Source organism: Helianthus annuus, chromosome 8, assembly GCF_002127325.2.
Source record: "Helianthus annuus cultivar XRQ/B chromosome 8, HanXRQr2.0-SUNRISE, whole genome shotgun sequence".
NCBI classification, from domain to species: domain Eukaryota; kingdom Viridiplantae; phylum Streptophyta; class Magnoliopsida; order Asterales; family Asteraceae; genus Helianthus; species Helianthus annuus.
This window is the reverse complement of record NC_035440.2, coordinates 9,828,968-9,849,038: the sequence shown is the minus strand read 5'-3', so window position 1 is coordinate 9,849,038 and position 20,071 is coordinate 9,828,968. Positions and strand designations below refer to the sequence as shown.

Below are 20,071 nucleotides of genomic sequence, written 5' to 3'. Positions count from 1 at the left end.
AGGGAATGAAAATTGACGTACCTTGAATGTTTGTTGAAGGAGAAAATGAGAAAGTTTTGAATCAGACGCCTTAGGGTTTTATAAGCACATTCAAATTAGGAATGGCAAGGGGACGGACTTGGCCGGGTATTGGTAATCTCAGGTCCGTATCATGTTGTAATTCTTTGTCTCATACTCGGCCCGTTACCCGTCAGGTATTTGTCGGGTAATTATCCGTCGGGTATCGGGTATACCCGTTAATTTCATAAAATACCCGTTGGGACAAATGTGCAATTTTACTTTGATGTTTATATAGTTTACTATTTTAAATTTTTAATGACTATAACAAATGAAAATATGATTAATAACTTAAATATCATATTCAAACCACATATACCAAACTAAATTAAATCGATTACTTAATTAGGTAATTGTATCATGACCACCTAATTGCATGAACATCCACATAACAAAGGGTGATAGCTTCCATATCGAATATACATGCTAAAAAATAAGTTATTTGTGCACTAATCACTGCTAAATACATATCCACATATAATTTTAGAGAAGGTAATAAGTGCATGTACTAAGTTTATACATATGGAAATCTACTTTCGGGTATTATTCGGGTAAATGGGCCGGGTATCGGGCGGGTATCACTAAATCCCATACCCGTACCTGATTTTTTCTTTTTAAGCCCATACCCATTGGGCTTCAGGTATACCCGGCCCGTATGTTTCGGGTTTCGAGTATACCCGTCAGGCTTGGGCTTTTTTGCCATCCCTAATTCAAATTCTTCTTCGTTAGCTTTTTCACGCGGTTTCTTTGTTATTCGAGAAACCCGTGTGTAATTTGGAGTTTTGGGTCGTGTAAAGTCAGAACAAGCCCGGCCCAATGGTTCAAAGTTTAATCAACCAACATTGCCACTAGTCCACAATGGCAAGTTGGGCAATTGGCAAATCCCTTTAGTTTTAATTATTTATTATTTATAATTAAAATTAAATTAAATATAATTAAATTCCTACAAAAGTTAATTTAGCAGAATCTGAACATTTAGTTCATTTGATAAGATATAAGACACCCATGGGTAGGTAATATTGAGCAATGGTCTTACAAGGTTGGGTCTTGTTTGTCATGCTTCTTGCATTATATGGGCTATGAAACCTTGAAAGGGTGGCACGGTGGTAGACGTACGATTCCTTTTTGCCAGAAGTCTCAGATTCGATGAGTTTTCCGGTAACATGTTCTCATGGTTGCTAGAAAAAAACAATTATTTGAGCTATGGATGATATTCTTGATGACGCCTGGCAGTTATCTAAAGCCCCCATTGCACCTTCCAGTCCGCGTATGCTACTATATAGTAGAAACATGAAGTTCAATAATCAATAAGTTGTTACAAACTTAAAATACACGAGTTAACTGCACCAAAATACATAAACCTGACATGTATTGTAATTGTGTGTAGAGTGTAGACTGTAAAGAACCAAGAACTAATGTATCAAATCTGAAAGTTTTAACGTTTTATGCGCACACGCTGAGTTATAGCTCATGTACATCAAAGACAGAGAGAAACTTGTTAATTAAAGTTGAAACAATTCAAGATCAATGAGCTACAAGAACAACAAATTGCCAGCAAAAGCTAAGTTCAAAGAGGTCTTAAAAACAGGCGCATTTCAAATGATGGCAATAATAAACCTAAACAATCTGACCCTCTTCAGCTTCATCATTATCCACACTCATATAACGACCACCTTCAGGAAGACCTCCATTCAACTCAGGTTCATTCTCCCTATCATGTGGGTCAACAAAGTCATCTTTATGGCTACGGTGATGACGATCTTGTTCCTTGTTATCAGAGTCAGACTTCAATTCATGGCTATTAGACCTGCGATGATGCTTATGGTGTTTAACGCCATGCCTTTTAACACCATCTTCAAAGCTAGAATCATCTGAATCACTCGAGTCTGAACGCCTATGCCGTTTGTCATGATGATGATGATGCCTTGAATGCCTTCTCTTCTTCATCCTATCATCATCATATTCATCACTTGAAGAATCCGAACCCCTCGATTTCACGTGTCTGCTATGATGCTTCGAGTGTCTCCTCTTCAACGCACCTTTATCCTCATCACTCGAAGAATCAAAATCATCATCAGAGCCCGAGCTCGAGTGATGATGATGATGTCTATGTTTCTTATGAACACGTTTTTTTCTACGATGTTCTAAATCACTTTCATACGAACTGTCACTGTCATCGCTTGAACTTGAAGATCTTCTCTTTGGTTTGCGTTTTGATCTCTTTTCTTTCTTCTCGTCATCATCATCATGCTTTCTATGTTTCTTGTGACGTCTCTTCTTTGACTTTCTGACCTCACGGCTGCTTTCACTTTCACTGTCGGTATCATATGACACGGATCTTCTCTTACGCCTTTTCTGTTTCTTTTCATTGGCTTCAATAGCGGCTTCAAGCTTCTGCTGCCATTTCAAATGGGCTTCTTGTTTTGCCAATACGCGCTTCTTTTTCTCTTCAACCAGCTGGATAAACGTCTTGGCGTCCATTCGGATTTAAAAACCAACTCAATATCTGCATTATGGTATGATGATGACCAGAGGTGCATCTCAAAGAGAGAATGACACAATGTTAGTTACTTTATCAAAAAAATCAAATATTTAAAAAGTAAAAAAGAATAAGAAGAGTAAATATCATAAGTATTATAAAAACTATAAAAAAACATGTACAAATATACTAGGCTAAATAAGATTAACGAAACTAAAAAATTTGAATTACACAACCAAAATACGTCAAGCCTTTAGAAAAAATTTGAAGTATCCAAAAATACAAAAAGTTTAACAGAAAAACAAGAATTGGTTTGGGACTCTTACCTTATTCGAACAGTAAACACGCAAAGTTTGAGATTACTTAAGAACGCAAAATCCCAAACTTGAATATCGAATCTATAAAAGAATCTGAAAAAAAAAATCATATCAATATTAAGCCACAAAAAATTGAAAATAAGAAAAACTGTTAATCCAATAATGACGGTGCAAAACCAAAGCCAAATGAAACATTAGATAATGACAAAATTTACACTAATACTAATTGAGATGTAATTGTGTAATTGTTTCGGGTCTAGCTTCTTACTCGCCCCTTTTCTATATTATATATAAAAGTCTTTGCCGTAAAAAAAAAAAAAAAAAAAAAAAAAAATTGAAATACATATGTACCAATTTCACTTATAGACTCAACAGAGCAGTGATCAAGACCTCAATTACCATGTATACCTTCAGTCTACCAATAACCATAGAGGCATTATACATCGATGCAGAAAATAAATCTGAAGAGGCACTACAAGGTATAAAATATTGCTACCAAAATCACGCAATCTACGTGCTAAGAAAATCCACAGCAATCAAAGTTCACTCTTAACCTTGTCAAGACAGATGTGGTAAAACTGAACCCTAAATTCAGATGGCCCAAAAAACCTAATTCACACACATGCGCGCAAGAAAAGTTCAATTCTTCTCTTGAAACAGATGTAATACCAAACACTATGCAGTTAATGCGGTAAAATATCGGATATCGGTCAAGGAGCATATTTGAGATACAGGTTATCTCAGTGAGATATCGGTGGGATATCGTAAATTTTGATATAATGCAGAATTTACATATATATAGCAATTTAACACTAATAATTCAGTGATACATAGGCTATATCGGTTAAATATGGGTGATCTATCGGTCATATCTGTCGATATCGGTACTGATATTCTGGCCGATATTTGACAGTGATATTTTGCTAGGGGACCGATATGAATAACGGATATTAACTGACCAAGCACAAACCCTAAACCCAAATTAAGAATCAAAGTAAAGTCCAACTTGATCTATCAAGAAAAACATCCAACCAAACCCTAGAATCAATCAAGAAGCAACAATTTTTTTCATCTTTTATAAAAATTCAAATCCCTGAAGCCTGATTCATCAACAGATACATCCAATAAAACCCTAGAACCAAAAAAGCAACAATTTTTCCATTCAATTGGCGAAAAGGTAACCAGTCAACGATCGGACGACAACAAACCAACAGATAAATCACGCGAATAGATTGACAAACCCTAGATGTATAAATTATTATACAATAAAAAGTAGGAAAAGACACAGATGAAATAAAATCGAAGTTGAGTTGACGTACCTTGAAAGAATGTTGAAGGAGAAAATGAGAAAGATTGGATCAGACGCCTTAGGGTTTTATAAGCAAATTCAAATTCTTCTTCGTTAGCTTTTCACACGGTTTCTGGAAGCTTCCTGGAGGAGCGGTTACTTTGTTATTCGTAATTCGAGAAACCCGTGTGGACTTTTGGGTCCGTGTTTCAAGTCAGAACCGGCCCGGCCCATCGGTTTGAACCAGTTTATCCTTCAATTATTTGATCAACCACATTGCCACTAGCCCACTAGCCACAATGGCAAGTTAGGCAATTGGCAAATCCCTTTGGTTTTAATTATTATTATAGAGTTAATTGCAAAAATCGTCTTTGAGGTTTGAGGATGTTTGTCATTTTTGTCTAAAATGATTTTTTTTTACCAAATAGCCTCCACGTTTGTAACTTTTTGTCATTTTCATCCAAATGCCTAACTGTGTTAGAAACAATCGTTTGATGAGGGTTTTTTTTAAAATTTCACAAGTACAGGGTCTGAAATGTAATTTCTTTTTAAACTCTAACTTTATAAAAGTAAAGATTTACATGTAAAACAAATTCTAGAATTATATAAAACAATTGTGGATAAAAAAACAAAATACTTAATTAATATCCATTGGTGATACTCCTTGTTCATAGCTTGAAGGCTTAAATAAGCCATGAATAGACACCGTAACTTTATAATTCAACTCGATCATATTAATAATTAATGAAAATTTGTTTAGACATGCCTAAATCTAACACTCGTAATGAAGATGACTTTAGATCTAACACTCATTACAGATATTCCGATTTAAATCATAAAGTTTCTAATCTAATTTCCGACGAACCGTGCAGTGGATTCAAAACAAAGAGTTTCACTTTTGATTTCCGACATTCAAATCATATAGTTTCCGTTTTAAATTCTGGCAAACCATGTAGTGTCGATGTAGGTTGTTTGACCGCACAAGTGACGACGACGACCTTTAGCAAGCGAAAATTTGTCGAACGAAGCTGGTCAAAAGTTATATCACAGCAGAGATGAGATCCTCCACCGGATTTGTCGCCAGCGAACTCATCAACAGCCGGAAGTTCTTACGAATTTCACGTGTTGATCTAGACTTCTTCTTCTGATTCTGAACATGATATTTCCATCTCGTTCTTCAAGCTTAGAAGGTGACAGTCCGGTTACCAAAAGCCCTCCAAACTACAAATCACAAACAAAACTACACAAAACAATGAGCATTACACAGTGAAGGTAAGTAACGGTGTGAGTGGTAGTTGATGGTTTGTTTTAAAGGTTGTAGAGAGAGAGAAAGCAGAGAGTGATGGGCTCGTTTAATTTATTTTTATTGGTGTCAACTTAGCACAATATAACATGGTGCTAATTTTTTTGCATATAACATAGTGTCAACTTAGCACAATATTATTAACTAAACTCTTCATTAACTAGCACAATGCTATTAACTAAACTGTGGGTGTTGTGGGTTAAGTACACTGTAATAATTTAACAATAATTATTTAATTTATTATTTTATTTAATAAAATATTAATAATAAAATACATTTAAAAAACAAAAAAACTATAATATTACGAACCAAACAAATTACCCATCTTCCTCGTCATCATCGCCATTCGAAGGATTAACCCATAAATGGTTAGTCAAATCGGCATGTAGAGAATCATGTGTTTCGTAGTGGCGTAATTTCATAAGGATAGCTAGCCTTTGTTTTGGGTTTAATGTAGACTCCGGTAGCTCCATGTCGTCTGGATCATAATCTTAACAACTCGCCTTACCTGAGTCCTTTAAAATCATGTTATGTAAAATAATGCAAACATACGTAACACTCTTAAACTGTTTTTTCCCATATTCTAGTAGGTTGGGCAACTATACCCTTTTTTTATTAAAAACTGCGAACGTAAGTTCAATATCTTTCATTGCAGATTCCTGTTTTTTCGTGAAATATACCCGTTTCTCGTAAAGTTGACTTGAGTATGCTTTCACAAACACGAACCACTCAGGATAAATACCGCTTGTAAGATAATACTCGTACTCATACTCCATATCACTAGCATAAAATGAAGTCCCAGGTGCAACGCCGTTTATAATGTCGTCAAATAAGGGTGACTGTTCAACAACATTGATATCATTGAGTGTCCTGGCCATACCAAAATATGCATGTCAAATCCATAGATTATATGACGCCACCGCCTCTAGTATCAAAGTTGGGCCATCATGATCACCAGGATGATGTGCTCCTCACCAACCAGTTAGGCATGCCGCCCAACCCCAATCTATACAATCAAAGCTAGCAAGCATTCGAGGAAAACCATGTACTTCATCATGTACTTTGAATATCCTTTGGATGTCATGTCAGTAAAGGAGCGATTTGTGTGAAATGTGGTATCTATATGGTTGGTGTTTGGTATATAAATTAATTAAACTTTTATTTGAAAACTCAACCTAAGTTCCCACCCAACCCAACGGCTAGTTTGACCCACACCCACTCCCCAACATCTCTCTTTTCCCTTAGACCATTGGGTGTGGTTTGGTTAGTTCCCAAAGGGACTACCCGTTACGTAGGCGTCACTTCAGTAAGGGTGGAGGACCATCCCCTTGGGGACTACCCAAGGGTGTGGAGGGGAAGCAATGACTACCCAAGAGTTGTACCTTGTGCTGATTCACTTGTACCCTGCAAGGAGAGAGAGAGAGAAAGAGCGAACTTGAGGGGCCTACCAAAATATAAGCAGCCAATCACCAAGCTTGTCCCCAACGTCCGAAGAGTGTCGTTTGCGCCGCGATGATCCACCACACCCATTAACAACCTTCGTTAACGGTCCAGCGCAATGTTCCGTCTCTTAACGAGGTTTCTTTGAACCGTCAATGGAGAGTCTTAGCCAGCTACCAACTCAAATAATATTTACTTGTAGGTAAAAACAAATAAATATAAAATTTTCTCTGTTTAATTTCTTTGTTTCCTTAAGAAACTACTTTTTTCTAACATTTTAAGCTTACCAATTATTATATAAAAAAACAATTCAGACAAGTAGACAACAAAAAGAAAATGCATGTTATGTCAATGAAAATATATAAGGGGACCCCACCATCATAACAAAAGCCCCAACCCATTACATATAGTCCAAAAGAGACAGCTAACAAAATCACACATATCATACATACAGTGCCAAAAGAGCCCAAAGCATCATTCAAAATCTATTAATCCATCATAAAGATTCAAATGGGTCAACATTCATTCATTCAAATCTCAATAGTTCCAAGAACAAACCACCTAACCTGAAATCTCATACTGGAAAAACAGCCAAAACCCGTGTAACACGTCTTTTCCGGCCAGAAATCAAGGTTAAATATACAACAAACACGTTTATACCAAACCGAAAGCGGATATTACAAGAATGGGACTACCAAGCCGAGAAACACAACCAGAACCACGGCAAGTGAGAAACCAGATATCGGGTTCACCAAGGTGCATGCGGCAGAGATACTTCCACTGGGACCATTTGCAGACGGAGGGAACGCTATGCTCGAGCCGGTCGATGATGGCACCACCGAGCCGGGAAGACCACCGATCGGTGCACCACCGATCTGGAATGGTGAAGGGGCTGGAGCTAGTCCCATGTCTGGGGTAACCATCGTTGGCGGTGCGATAAGTGGCGGAACCTGTTGTGGCCCTGTAACATGTTTGACGACCCAAAACACATCACCGTCATCATTAAAAAATGCCAAACAATTTAACATCTTAAATCGGTTTAAGATTTCGGGATCACGTTACCTGGGCACCGTGGTTGAAGAGAACTCGACAACGTTGTGATTATCGTGCCATTGATAAAACCACCGTAACCGCAAGACGTGACGTTGCAGCCAGCGCTGCTCTGTTGAACCGTAGCGTTTCCGAGCATGAGATTGGTACTTTTGCATTGCATGCTAGAACAAGAAACCGATAACGAAGCCGGTTGGCAATATAACCTGTACAAAACAACATGAAGCTTAAAAATAATTAAAAAAAGTAACTTTTTCGTAATGGCATGGACGTAAAATGTTCTCGATAGAACCTGCTCCCCGGTGTGCAACTACATTGTACGCAATGATCCGCTGTGACGGCATAGCCTCCGTTTGGTACAGACAATGCGTAGTCGGATGCGTATCTTGGGAAGTTTGAGGCACAAGCTGAAAATAACCAACAAAAAAAAAACATATATTTAAAGAAAGAAAAGTATTTAGGTTCATTTTGCGGATGAAATAAAAATCGAAAAAAGGTGTATAATAGTATAAAGAGTTAAATGCCATTTTAGTCCCTGTGGTTTGAGCCATTTTACCAGTTTAGTCCAAATGTTTCATTTTTCACCTGTGGGTCCAAAAAGGTTTCTTCGTTGCCATTTTAGTCCACTAGGTTAACTTCATCCAGTTTTTCTGTTAACGAGATGGGAAATTCGGTCATTTTATATGGCTGAATTGCCCTTCTAGTTAACAGAATTACATATAAAATGACCGAATCGCCCATCTCGTTAACAGAAAAAATGAATGAAGTTAACCCAGTGGACTAAAATAACCTTTTCAACAATTTCGCACTATTTTAGGCATGGTATCAACAGTTAAAACACCCTGGAAGCAACTAGTAATAGTATTCATTTATTCACATGAATAAATACTATTACACTTAGCTAATCAAATGATTAAATTGTATCATGGGTAATTAAATTTACATTCATTTATTCCAACAACCTTTACTCTGTTCCCCAATCTCCACACCTAATCATTCTATCCTATATAATCAGAAAATCATAACCATAATCACTCAAAGTGTGACAATTTATTTAAATCCCACATCATTTGTTTCTATCCACATAAGAGATACCGAGCCATAAATGTTCCGCCTCAAATATCACCAGCGCGCTTTGGACGCAACAGTTATCAAGTAGGGATGAGCATTTTTTACCGAACACTGATACCATACCGAACCAATACCGACCAATTAAAATCGGTTTAGCTATTCGTTTTAAGGGTTTTCTTTTCAATTTTCTTCGTTATTTTTACCCTACCAGTACCATATCACTATAATCCATGGTTTTAAAAAACGGTTGAGGCGTGCGCCTCGAGGCGCGCCTCAAGGTCAAACGGCCAAAAAACGATTCTGAGGCGCGCCTCAGGGGGTTTCTACTGTTTGTGCGCCTCAGAGGGGCTGAGGCGCTAAAAAGGCTGCGCCTCAGGTGCGCCTCAGGGGTTTTAGATATTTGTTTTTGATGTTTTTGCGTTTTTGTGTCAATTTCAAGCAATTTTTGTCTCTTTTATGTGTGTTTTTGATTATTTTGATGAATTTGATGATGAATTTAGTTAGTATTACTATTCTTATAAGGTATATAATATTTATATTTATTTTTTGATTCCGCCTTGGGCTTACGCCTCGGTTCGCCTCGAGGCTTACGCCTCGTGAGGCGAAGTGAAAACGCCTCGAAACTCGTTTCCGTTTTTTTAAACCTTGCTATAATCAGTACGGTATTCGATTTATATTTTTTTTCTCATTTTCGGTATCGCTACTCATCCCTTGACAAGTCTTCACCCGAACAACAAAAAACAACATTGGTCGTTACAAAACTCCGAACGTTACATACACCCAATCACATAAAATCCATTTCTTGAACTTCAAGAATCATCTTAACCCCATACCCAAACACACCAAACTAGGTATGCGCCCGGTACGGTACCGTACCGTACCAATACCGAAAGTACCAATCCCAAAAGTCACAAAAAAATGGTTACCAGAAGTACCAGTACCGAAAGTGCTCGATACAGTACGGTATTCGAAGGTAACTCAACCCAAAATACCAGTACCGTATCAATACGGTAAGTACCAATCCCGAAAATCACAAAAAAATTGTTACTAGTACATGTACCGAAGTACCGAAAGTGCTCGGTACGGTGAATCAACCCAACATACCAGTACTGTATCGAACCAGCACCGAACTGAAAGTACTCATCCTGGTAATGGCTCGGTACAGTTCGGTACAGGTTCGGTTTCGGTAACGGGTACAATTGCCTCATCAGTCATCCCTACACCAAAACCCTCAATTCAAACTTCACAAAACCAAATTACCTGACAAGGGAACAGCAAGAATATCCCCATCTTCAACATCAGCATTCCCCAACGCATTAACCCCCATAAGATCCGTAACAGTAGTCCTATACCTCGCGGCAATACCCGCCAAAGTATCCACCGGTTTCACAACATACGACAAATAAACCGCCGGAACACCATTATCCGTCCCATTAAAACACACACACGGCAACGGCACCACCAAATTCACCCCAACATCCAACACCGTCGGATCACTAATCTCATTCGCCTCCTTAATCTGGTCCGCCGACACCAACCCACCATACACAGCGTCAGCAATGTTGGATAGAGTGTCAGAAGGTCTTGTTTTGTAATGGGTGGTTACAGATTTGCGAATACCATCGACGCAAGAACAGGTTATGGGGATTTTGAGGAAGAGTTGGGAAGGTAAGATGTGGGAAACGACGTCGGGTTGGGAAATGTCGATTGAGTTGGCGGATAAGAGGTTGATTGGGTCGATTTGGAAGAGGGATGCGAGTTCGGAGACTTTGAGATCGGTGTAAAGGGTGTAGCCTAAAAGGGATGTGCAGGAGTCGGTGGTTGAGCAGGGTTCGATTGTTGATTTGGGGGTTACGGTGGTGAGGTTGAGGAAGAGGAGGAGGATGGTGGCGATGCGGAGGATGGTGGTGGTGGGTTTTCCGATCGGCATTTTGGGGTGGGGGAATTAGGGTTTTGGAGAGTGTGAGTAGAAACTCAAGAAAGTGGGTTTGTAGGTGGTGTGGTACGGTGTAGTGTGTACTAGCATAAAGAAGATGGTGGGATCTTTTACAGAGGTGATATTGACTAGTCTAGAGTGGGTTACAAGTGTTACTGCGTAATTTACAACTAGGGATGCATGTGTTGTTTTGTATCTGTTTATTTTGTGTCGTATGCTTGTCCTGTTGGACAAATTCAAATTAAGTCAAGTTGACTGATTGAATAACATTTCAAAATTTTTAATTTTTTTTAAAGAAACTAGCGAGAAAGCCCGTGCGATGCACGGCATGCGTGGTAAGACGTCTGACACGGCCGGTGCATAACATGTAAGACAATACGCCTGCAAAGGGGCGTGCTTAAACTTTATTAAACCATGGACCATAAGTTCTTTCCTTGGCAAAACTTGCCGGCCAAAAAGAAGTGAAAACAGATGTCTTCTAAGAAACTATTTGCAATTCTGATTTACTAATTCTCGGTATTCGGTAGCTATTTTTCTTTTTACTGAACCCGGTGGCCCGCCTTTTCCTTTTTTTTTTCCTTCTCTGTTTTAGCAATTCCCGGCTCCAGGTATACATGGTCTCACATTATGAAATGCACTCTTTAGTTCAATGACAATATTAATATGAACATGTGACATATATGTTCAACACAAAGACTCATATGTGTTGTTAGCAGCGTCGGCTCCAGGGTAGTGTGAGCCGGACGATTAGCCAAGCCCGGTAATATTCGAGGCAAATATTTTTCTCTATATATTTAAATTTATTTTTTATAAAATAGGTATGGATCTTAATCATCATAAATATATTGGGCCCAAAACCTTTTATATGAAAACTGGTTACTATTTCAAGTTAAATGTATACATTCCTTTATGCTATTGAACTTGTTGTTTTGAATCATGTTAAAAGTATGTCAACGGCATGTAACCCCACTTGCCAAACATCATGCTAAACATGTCAATGTTGTGCAACTTTTCCTTTATGTCGTATATTACATGTTTAGCTAAATATGATAGTGTACCCGATGTTAACACGACCCATTTTAGCAAACAAAACATATCGCCTGCTCTACCCTCACCAAATAAAAATGCCAAGTATTGCATTTATGATTTAATGGCCACATTGCACCCATACTACAAACCCTGTGGTATTGTTATTGTTATGATCAACTTACCAAAACGACATAAATTTATAAACAGAATACATTTTTTTAGGAACTTTTACTTTGCTGTTTTACCTATGTTAAATGAATCACATCATTAATTATTTTAAAACACGTAGCATACTGATGATATGAACCGGTAACATCTAACTGTAATAACTGTGTCGTGTCTATAATCTGCTTTAAGTTGGTCTTAAAAAAATTAACATGTATAATTTAGAATATTCTTTTCACACTCATTTATTAACATTACTAATTATTATTTTATTTGTATATTATTATTATTACTATTAATTACTATTATTAATAATAATAATAATCATTAGCGTCTTTAATCAAAAAGGCGCAGCCCTGCCACCCCCTAGTCGCCTACCTACTCGTGTTCGTAGCTCGATTGGAGGTATTAACACTATTATTATTAAAAAATATAAATATATTATTATTATTATTATTTATTAATATTATTACTATTACTATTACCGTTTTAGCATTTTCTTTTAACTAAATATTACTCTATCGCTATATGTTACATTAAAATTTTTGTCTCATGTGTATAACATTAATAAGAAAACCTGGATTCTGATGATCATAACTATGATTATCATGACTCTTTTTTGTTGTAAATATCAATGTCGGTAACATAATTATCAAAGATTTATATTTATTTCGATGTAGATTGCATTTAATATACGCCCTAATAATATTTTAATGACAAATACCAGGTGGGGTATAGGAAACATACCAACGAAGTACTTGTTTTCGGTTGGTTGGAGATCCTCAAACGCCGTAAGCAGGAAAGGGTAGCGTTCAAAACGACCGCCGTCATCATCAACCCGCTTCACAGTTGTCGAACCATGAAACCCAATCACAAAGGGGCTGTCTTTAAGAACCCGATACTGATTTGTAGGTTGCACGGCGAAACCGTTGACCAAATATACACCGCCCTCTTTGAGTTTGTCAAATAAATAGTGGGCAATGTTATTCCTTGCGGTGCAATGCATTACACCTCCCTGCGCAAATAAAGGCGTAGATTTTTGTTTCAGAATCAAAAGTAGAAAAGCGTAAGAATGTGGGATAGCAGAGGGTAAAAAATTACCTTTATGTCAGTGACAATATAGTCGGTGCTCATGTACCTGCCGTTAACACTTGTCACGTTCCATTTTCTACAAACCATTATCATGATAGGTCCGGTGCTCCCTTCACGGAGTTCACTAAGGAACATATGACTGCTTGTACCACCGTCGGACGTTTGCAAACTAAGGGGGCTGGCCATGCTAATAGAGGAGGAAAGGAAACTATGAACCTACAAACATAACAAAGTCGGCAATCTTATAGCATAACCAAAGGCCGTTCAACTGTATACAAATTAATCATATCCTAATGAATAATATTAAATGACAGGGATATTCAAAGAGGCACAATAAAACAATGCAATTTAATTAATTTTAAAGCGACATTTGGTATCCTAGCTTGTAGTTAGAGTTTCTTGAATTGGTTTTTATATAATGTTAGACTTTATAAAAGAGAACAATTTATTAAGAAATACCTACCACTTGTACACTATTAATTATCAATGTGATGGTTCATTTATATGGCTTTGGACACCACATGATTTATAAAAAATTTAATTCTTTTAATTTGATTTAAATACATATTTTAGAGTTGTGTGGCTAACCTAAATATAGTATCATTAATGAACCTTAAAAAACCATTACCTATTTTTCCTCGTAACTAACAATTTAAAAAAGAACAAATTAATCAAATTTGTATGTGATATTGTTATTGAAATTTTCTTTTTAATTAAAAAGAGTTCTCAGACTAAGCTATGATCGAAGCAACAAATATATCCGCAAAAATTAAATTAAGGTTAAAAAAGGTAATGTGTTTGAAAAGGGTAAAACCGTCATAAACTAAAAGTTCATTTAAAAGGGGTATATATGATATTTTAAGTTTATACTGGGTATATATCACATTCACGTCATAAAATTAAAAATTCATCAAAATTTTAGAAAAATGAGGAAAAAGAATAAATACCGAGATAGTCTTTGAGCTCAAGGTAACCAATATCCAATAAAGGAAACAGACGCATTGCCCCTGAAATAAAAAAATAATAATCAAGTTAAAGTGTAATAAACATAAATAAAATCAACGCATCCTAAAAAAATATAAGACCACCGAGATGTTTAATTGTAAGCATTTAACATACCGAACGATATGATGGCAAACGAAATCAGAGTACCAACAACTCCAAATGAAGTAATGGTCGTAAAATTGCGGAAAAATTTCTTATTTTTCACTTGAAACCTGTTGAAATAATATAAATGTAATTATAAAACACTAAAAAATATTAAGGCAATTACAACTTGAAAGACACAAATGTATTTAAGAGGCTCATAATGAAGGTTGTAAAAAAGTTGATATAACTAAATTTTTAAGTATACTAGAGGGTAGGCCCGTGCGATGCACGGCATGACCAACAGTTAGTGTCTTTCATTTTGTGGTGCGTTCGGGAAAAATGTTTATGCATGGACATGGTTGCAAAAGTCGCTAGGCGCTCCCTAGTCGGATTCGGGAGTACTCGGGAAGTACTCGGCTTAGGCGGAGATTACTCGGGGAGTAATTGGCCTGGGAGAAGAGTACTCGTGCCTCGGCAGCCTACCTTGTAGCGAGTACTCGGGGAGTACTCGGAGCCTAGGCGGGACTTTTACAACCATGTGCATGGATAAAAGGTGATTAGCCAAAAGACAATGTAAGAGAAGCCATACAAAACGTCATAAGAGCTTGTACCATAAGCCAGCCACACAAAATTTAAGGCGTGCATAGCACAAGAAACTTTGTTTGCGGAATGTGTTTAAGAACAAACTTGTATGCCAAGTCTAAAAACATACATTACAGGAAAAAAACTTAAAGGAGTTCATAAAGCTTCCGGTTTATTCAATAATTCACGAAATCTTCTGCCGCTAATGCATGCCCATGTAGTCGCCCTTCCCCTTAGTAGTTTCTTGTCTACAACAGGTTTAAGCAAGTAAACATAAGCAACGGCTATGAGTTAGTCAAATCAAATATCTTAACATATGTGCACGCATGACTCTCCATACATGACTAACCCATAAAAATCATTGAGAGAAATCACTACCATATGAAAACCTTAAATCATATTACAATATGCTACAATAAATTAAATAAAACCAGACTAAATTGTAACTGCCTAAAAACTTGAAATGACTATTAAACGAACTTAAACATAGATAAATGAAGGTAAATGAACACACATAAACAAATTTTTAAGTGAACTAACTTATGAGTGTAGCGACTGCAGTATGCACGTAAAGAAACATGAAACAGTAACAAAATAGATTACAACCGGTCTGCCATTATTAACATCATAGATTTCTTATACATAAACTTTAACGCTAAGTAAAAATATCAACAACTACCATGAATATAAACAAAAGGTATTATAAGACCAATAAAGTATAGAAACAAAATGGAAGCGAGCGAAGCAAAGCAGGTTAATTGGGCGAGGGAAGACTCTGTGTACTAACTTGCTTCTTTTATTCGGTAGGTGGGCACTCGTCATGAACCACCTAAGATTTAGAATGCAACAATGAGTGAAAGATATATGGTGTCAAAGTGTACATACCAAAAGCTATTCATCTTATTTGCTTAAAAAATTTATATTGTAGAGTTGGCATAGTATAGCACTATAGCAGTATGATTTGCAACCTTATTGTGATCAAGTGTGAATGAGACCATTGAATGAATAATGGGAGTAGCAACAACAAATTTGTAGATTTGGCCGTCATAGGATGCCATCCTTGCCTTTCACGACCTTTGCTTGATGAGATACCCATGAAGTGTGAGTTAAACTCCTATTTGTGGGTTCTCCTTAAAGGCCTTTTTGCTGATTATTTTAAGCCAGTTTACAAATGATGAACATAATGGTAAGCGAAGTTAGTTGCTTGTATTTCTTGAAGATAGAATACAAATATACTGATAATATGAACATACTGCAAGTAATGTTGCGGTATAATGTTCATAAGGCATGCAATTATGCTCCTTTGAATTATCAGCCAGCTTCAAAAAAATGAAAAGATCTGTTAGTAACAATCTTCTTTGTCATTCATTAACACATTCAACAAAAAAGCTCTCATTCATTAAAAGGCCACAAACAGGATGAAATCATGAAATAAATCAACACAAAATAAACAAATCATTAAATAAGCTAAAATATATACTCACAATAGGACAATCCCGCCAAAACTCAGATAATGATTTCCTCTGCAGGCAAGGAAAAAGACAACTAATTAAGAAGAAATTAGACCAGAAATAGCAGAGCACAACAATTCTTCCACAATTAGAACAAAGAGACCACAAATTTAGTAACTAAAACATTATGATTATGCATTCTTATTCATATACATCAAATAAAATGAAAACCAATGAAAGTATGAAACTCACATTTCTCAAATAGCTGAACTGAAATGGAGGCAATGCACCTGTATCCACACGGTTACTGGTGTTCCTTAGTGAAAGCAAAATATCCATTTGTAACACCACCGAATATGTTATTATTTCCACGAACTCTTTCTATATCAAAACTCAAAATAATGCGACTAAACAAACTGGAAATAAAAACGTACCTGAACCAAATCAGAATACGAAAAGAAAGAACCCTTGGAATCAGACCTATGACACGAATAAAAAAGATCTGAACCCAATCAGAGGCGAGATGTATATGAGTATTTAAACAAACAAACCAACTAATCGTGCACGACTATCTCCATATAAGCGACATCCGGTCAGAATCGTGGCCGAAACCCTTTCTTTATCTTTCAGATGGTCCGTAATTGCTCATCAAAGTAACATTCCAAAATACATAAAACAGTTAAAGGAATTGCATATAACCATATTCAATACATATATTTGCATGAAACTTTTTTATAACCATCCAATTATTAAAGACGTATGAAGCTCTAAATCAGATAAAGACAAAAGAAAAAAACATACCAGTTGAGAGAAATAGCAGGGAATAGAGCAACCGCACCTCGAAAAGTGATAAGGAGTCCCTTGCCGGAGGAGTAGAGGAGAAGAGCAGGCGGAAAATGCGGATGACACTTCGTATACCACCTTCGATCCTCCGTTACCTTACCTTGACTGAAGTCATTACCCCATCACATCACCCGGTTCGTTCTTCGGAACCCTAGTCGTCACTCAAAGATGTGGCTGCTGACCACCGGCGAACTACCGTCACCATCGTCACTATATGTCACCCTTGAGCGGTGATGTTACCCCCATCACCCTCGTCGTCATCTCCTGAGTAACAGATGATCACCGGGTAATGTAGCCGGCGACCGTCCACTCTCTCTCCAGGCCCCTCTCTCTCTCTTTCTTTAACCCTGGATGTATCTAACTTTGTAGACGTAGTGTTATGTGAATGCGAATGTGAAAAGGAAGTAAATAATAGTTGATAAATTGGTAAATAAATAGATTTTAATTAAAAGTAAACGATTCAATTGCAATTGCAAGTTGTAGGAAACTCTTTAGTTTCCAAGGAGTTATTGAGAAAAAAGGGTAAACAGGGATTAATGTTAAAGTTAAATAGGTAAATTACTTCTCTTTGAATTCCATTTAATATTTTTTAACTTAAAGACTTCTAATTTACCTCTATTTCATTATTTGTAAACTTTTAGATTATGATTTTGGAATATATTTTTTAATCAATATTGTTTTAAGTGTTGAATTTATAACATCATAAATTTTGACTTTAAAAACATTCAAAATAATATTGAAAAAACTGTTTTACAGCAAAAGTAAATTTTTAAACCATGGTCGCATGACTGTTCTCTTTAAAAAAAATAATGCTTAAGAGCTATGACGTATTATATATAAGCAAAACTTTCAATTTTCACATAACAGAGGCAGAAGCTTATAAAAAAATAGGCAGGGCTTATAAAAAAAATGAATTCATATCATTAGGTTAATATCTTATTTGTAAACAATTATATTACACATTAAATCATAAAATATGTAAGTAATGGTATTAGAAAGGGGGAAAATGTAATAATCATTTAATAAGTTCATTAAAGGTAAAATAGTAATTCAATAGGAGTAATTTTAATAAAATGGGTAAATATGTAACATGTATGGTTTAAAAGGGGGAATATGTAATTGATTTTATGGGTTGAGTATATATGTAATAAATGATCTTAGGAGGGGGATATATGTAAATGACCTCATTTAAAACAACCATAAATTTTGGTTTTAAAATAGTACATATAACTAAACTTTAGAATATATATAGATATAGATATAATTTGTTATAATTATAATATTAATTTTATTAATTTGAAAAAAGAATGTATTTAAGAGACTCATGTATTTAAGAGTCTCATTAATGAAGGTTGTAAAATAGTTCATATAACTAAATTTTTAATTATATATAGATTGTTAGGTTATTATTGGGTGCACACTACACATAAAGGGATAGTTATTTGGGATAATCCGTAAAGATAGGTGGCCACATCATTGAGTATAGGGGATGAGTTTCAAGAGATGGGTGTAGGGTGTGAGATGAGCCCCTTATATATATATATAAGATGTATGTATACGTGTGTGTGGAGAGAGGCTCGTAACCACTGGCAATGGGGCGACGGGATAAAGCTGAAGGGGGCGGTGTGGACGGCCCTAGCCGACTCTCGACATCCTGTCACCGTCCCCCACACTGCATACCCTTAATCGGGAACTCGATATCAAGGCAAACAAACTCTTTGATTTCAATTTCTTTTCTATTTTTGATTTTTTTATTCTTTCTGTTAAAGTTATTTTTAGTATTACAAATTGAGAAAATAAAAAAAATTATTTATTTGTTATGTTTGTAAATTAGTTATTGAGTAAATTACAAGTTTTGTCCTTTATGTTTGCATCAAATTTCAGTCGATGTCCTTTAGCGCAAAAGTTGATAGGCGGTATCCTTTACCTTTCAAAATATTGCACGTTTTGTCTTTTAGGTCAAACCCAGTTAGATTTTTTGGTTAATGTGCAAGGCACGTGAGGGTACTATTGTAATTTCAACATTCAAAGGGTTAATGTGTAAGATAAATTATATCAAGGGGCTATTCTGTATTAAAATTAAAAATAAAAAAATTCTATCTTCAAACATAGTCAACCATTCTCATTTTCTCTGAAACAAAATCACAAGATACTTACCCCCTCTCTCTACTCTCTCTCTCTCTAAAACAACCACCACAACTCATCTGCCGTTGACACCAGCCACCACCGCACCCACCTAAGACAACCACCCTCTCTACTCTCTCTTCACCTTATGACGCCACCACCACCACCACCACCGTCTTCACCCACACCACCGTATGCAACCACCACCGTTTCATCTCCTCCCCTGCAACCACGACTGTTTTCACCACTGCCACCGTCGTCTGCCACCATCCAACCACCACCTCCTCCACTGCAAGCACCAACTCCAACGCCGCCTCCCCCATCGGAACCCTAACCCCAAATAGATCATACAACACCCCTCTCTCTCTTTAACTCTCTCTCCCTCTTTCTCCTCTCTCTAAAAAACCTTTGCTCTCCACACTCTCTCTCTACAAAACCTCTGGTCTCTCTCTCTCTCTAAAAACCTCTCTAGATTCATATTTGGTTTTGTTCTCTGATTATCACATCAATGGAGCTGCAACCCGTAAATTACTTTTCGCTGTTGATTAACCCCAACCGTACCGAGAAACCCCAATCGTACCAAGAACACAAATGAATCGAAGAAACAATGAGTATTGAGAAGCTAGGGGATGGGTAAATCGAAAGTGAGCCTGATTCAAAAGAACTAATCAAAACGAAATTGAGAGTGAAATTCGACTAACCTTTGACGAAAAATTAACATGTAGAATTGATTGAATCTTTGTGATTGATTTGCA

The 20,071-nt window shown here is 36.6% G+C and overlaps 3 protein-coding genes across 5 annotated transcripts; all 3 read right to left on the bottom strand.

The window, feature by feature from the left end:
- Positions 1 to 1,475: 1,475 nt before the first annotated feature.
- LOC110871998 (sarcoplasmic reticulum histidine-rich calcium-binding protein) lies at positions 1,476 to 4,299 on the bottom strand. Of its 2 annotated transcripts, none has more exons than XM_022120761.2 (3): positions 4,173 to 4,299; positions 2,863 to 2,946; positions 1,476 to 2,597 (listed from the first exon to the last, which is right to left on the bottom strand). In XM_022120761.2, the coding sequence occupies exon 3, from the start codon at positions 2,536 to 2,538 to the stop codon at positions 1,675 to 1,677; it is 864 nt and encodes a 287-aa protein (XP_021976453.1). In that variant the 5' UTR covers positions 2,539 to 2,597; positions 2,863 to 2,946; positions 4,173 to 4,299; the 3' UTR covers positions 1,476 to 1,674. The 2 variants fall into 2 exon arrangements, with proteins under 2 accessions (XP_021976453.1, XP_021976454.1); XM_022120762.2 differs by having other exon boundaries at positions 1,476 to 2,563.
- Positions 4,300 to 7,358: 3,059 nt separating this feature from the next.
- On the bottom strand, positions 7,359 to 11,008 carry LOC110871997 (lysM domain-containing GPI-anchored protein 1). Its single transcript, XM_022120760.2, has 4 exons — positions 10,266 to 11,008; positions 8,227 to 8,341; positions 7,947 to 8,140; positions 7,359 to 7,845 (listed from the first exon to the last, which is right to left on the bottom strand). Exons 1-4 carry the CDS (start codon positions 10,933 to 10,935, stop codon positions 7,562 to 7,564), a joined length of 1,263 nt encoding a protein of 420 aa, XP_021976452.1. The 5' UTR covers positions 10,936 to 11,008; the 3' UTR covers positions 7,359 to 7,561.
- Positions 11,009 to 16,020: 5,012 nt separating this feature from the next.
- LOC110871996 (glycosyltransferase BC10-like) lies at positions 16,021 to 16,777 on the bottom strand. 2 transcript variants are annotated; one of them, XR_004864630.1, is made up of 4 exons: positions 16,602 to 16,777; positions 16,383 to 16,421; positions 16,152 to 16,217; positions 16,021 to 16,044 (listed from the first exon to the last, which is right to left on the bottom strand). XR_004864630.1 is itself a non-coding variant. In XM_035976414.1 (3 exons), the coding sequence occupies exons 1-3, from the start codon at positions 16,686 to 16,688 to the stop codon at positions 16,095 to 16,097; spliced, it is 249 nt and encodes an 82-aa protein (XP_035832307.1). In that variant the 5' UTR covers positions 16,689 to 16,777; the 3' UTR covers positions 16,051 to 16,094. The 2 variants fall into 2 exon arrangements, 1 of the variants encoding a protein (XP_035832307.1); XM_035976414.1 differs by lacking the exon at positions 16,021 to 16,044 and having other exon boundaries at positions 16,051 to 16,217.
- Positions 16,778 to 20,071: the final 3,294 nt, after the last annotated feature.

Excerpts from the sequence above, each read along its gene's own strand:
- LOC110871998 (XM_022120761.2), bottom strand. The coding sequence starts at position 2,538 with ATGGACGCCAAGACGTTTATCCAGCTGGTTGAAGAGAAAAAGAAGCGC.
- LOC110871997 (XM_022120760.2), bottom strand. The coding sequence starts at position 10,935 with ATGCCGATCGGAAAACCCACCACCACCATCCTCCGCATCGCCACCATC. Across the intron at positions 8,342-10,265 it reads TCTTGCTGTTCCCTTGTCAG|CTTGTGCCTCAAACTTCCCA; the intron begins GTAATTTGGTTT and ends GGTTATTTTCAG. Across the intron at positions 7,846-7,946 it reads TCTTCAACCACGGTGCCCAG|GGCCACAACAGGTTCCGCCA; the intron begins GTAACGTGATCC and ends AACATGTTACAG.
- LOC110871996 (XM_035976414.1), bottom strand. The coding sequence starts at position 16,688 with ATGGATATTTTGCTTTCACTAAGGAACACCAGTAACCGTGTGGATACA. Across the intron at positions 16,422-16,601 it reads AGTTCAGCTATTTGAGAAAT|AGGAAATCATTATCTGAGTT; the intron begins GTGAGTTTCATA and ends CCTTGCCTGCAG. Across the intron at positions 16,218-16,382 it reads TTTGGCGGGATTGTCCTATT|CTGGCTGATAATTCAAAGGA; the intron begins GTGAGTATATAT and ends ATTTTTTTGAAG.